The 986-nt window shown below is 63.2% G+C and overlaps 1 protein-coding gene across 1 annotated transcript in view; it reads right to left on the bottom strand.

The window, feature by feature from the left end:
• ETH_00038180 (uncharacterized protein) overlaps positions 1-986 on the bottom strand; it is a gene marked incomplete at both ends in the record, with an annotated part of 2,923 nt that overhangs the window by 1,482 nt on the left and 455 nt on the right. The window contains one exon of the mRNA XM_013376109.1: positions 2-986. Within this exon, the coding sequence (XP_013231563.1) occupies positions 2-986 (985 nt within the window). The remainder of the gene's footprint in view (position 1) is intronic.

Here is a 986-nt window from a genome sequence, read left to right as displayed (position 1 = left end):
TGTCGCTGACTTTGCTGCTGCTGCTGCTGCTGCTGTTGCTGCTGCTACTGCCGCTGCTGCTTGGTTGTGCGGCTGCGGCAGCACGGGCTGGGTGGCGGAAGCTGCTGCCACCTGGAGAGCCAGCCCTTCCGCAACAGCAGCCATGATGGGCCGTGCCATTTGCTGCCGCTGCTGCTGCTGCTGCTGCTGCAGGGCGGGGCCCGGGGACGGCGTGCTTGACGGCAGCAGAGTGAAACCATCAGCAGCAAGAGACAAAGAGCGTCGCCGCGCTGCACACGGGGCTGTCCACTGCAGCGCAGCAGCAGCAGCAGCAACAAAGTCGCTGCTGTGGCACAGAGAAGGCGGCGGCTGCTGCAGCAGCAAACAGCTCAGGCTCCCAACAGCCACGTCAGCCTCGCACTGCTGCACTAGAACGCTCCGGTGCGTGCTGCTGCCACCTCGGCCACCTGCAGCAGCAGCAGCAGCAGCAACTTGCGGCGCTGCTGCTGCTGCTGCTGCTGCCATTTGAAATCTTCCCGTCAGCAGCTGCAGACGCGCAAGGGAAACGTCTCCCAGCTGTACGTACACTGACTGCAGCCGCGAAAACAAACGGGTGTGTTCTGTCGCCCTCCACACCCTGCTGCTGCTGCTGCTACTGCTGCATGCGTCCTCAGCAGCAGCAGCAGCAGCAAGCTGCTGCTCGTCTGGGGACAGCAGCAGGCTCCCACCGCCGTGGGCCTTTGCCTCACGCTGCAGTTCAAAAGAAATAAAAACAGAAGGAAGTTCCTTTCTGCTGTGCTGCCCTTCTGAGAAGCAAAAGGGGTCTGCGGAAGAAAATGCTGCTGCTGCTGTTGCTGCTGCCGCGCTGCTGCTGCTGCTGCTGCTGCATTGCTGCAGCTCAGCATCCCTCTCATCCCAAAAAGGGGGGCCCCCACAAACTGTGTCCCCCAGGGGCCCCTGCAAGTCCAGCAGCGGCCGCCTCAGGCTGTCATGGGGGGCCTGGTCCC

This window comes from Eimeria tenella, genomic scaffold, assembly GCF_000499545.2.
Source record: "Eimeria tenella Houghton genomic scaffold, Eth_scaff3145, whole genome shotgun sequence".
NCBI classification, from domain to species: domain Eukaryota; phylum Apicomplexa; class Conoidasida; order Eucoccidiorida; family Eimeriidae; genus Eimeria; species Eimeria tenella.
Note: the sequence above shows the minus strand (reverse complement) of the source record. Positions and strands in the feature narration are given on the sequence as shown.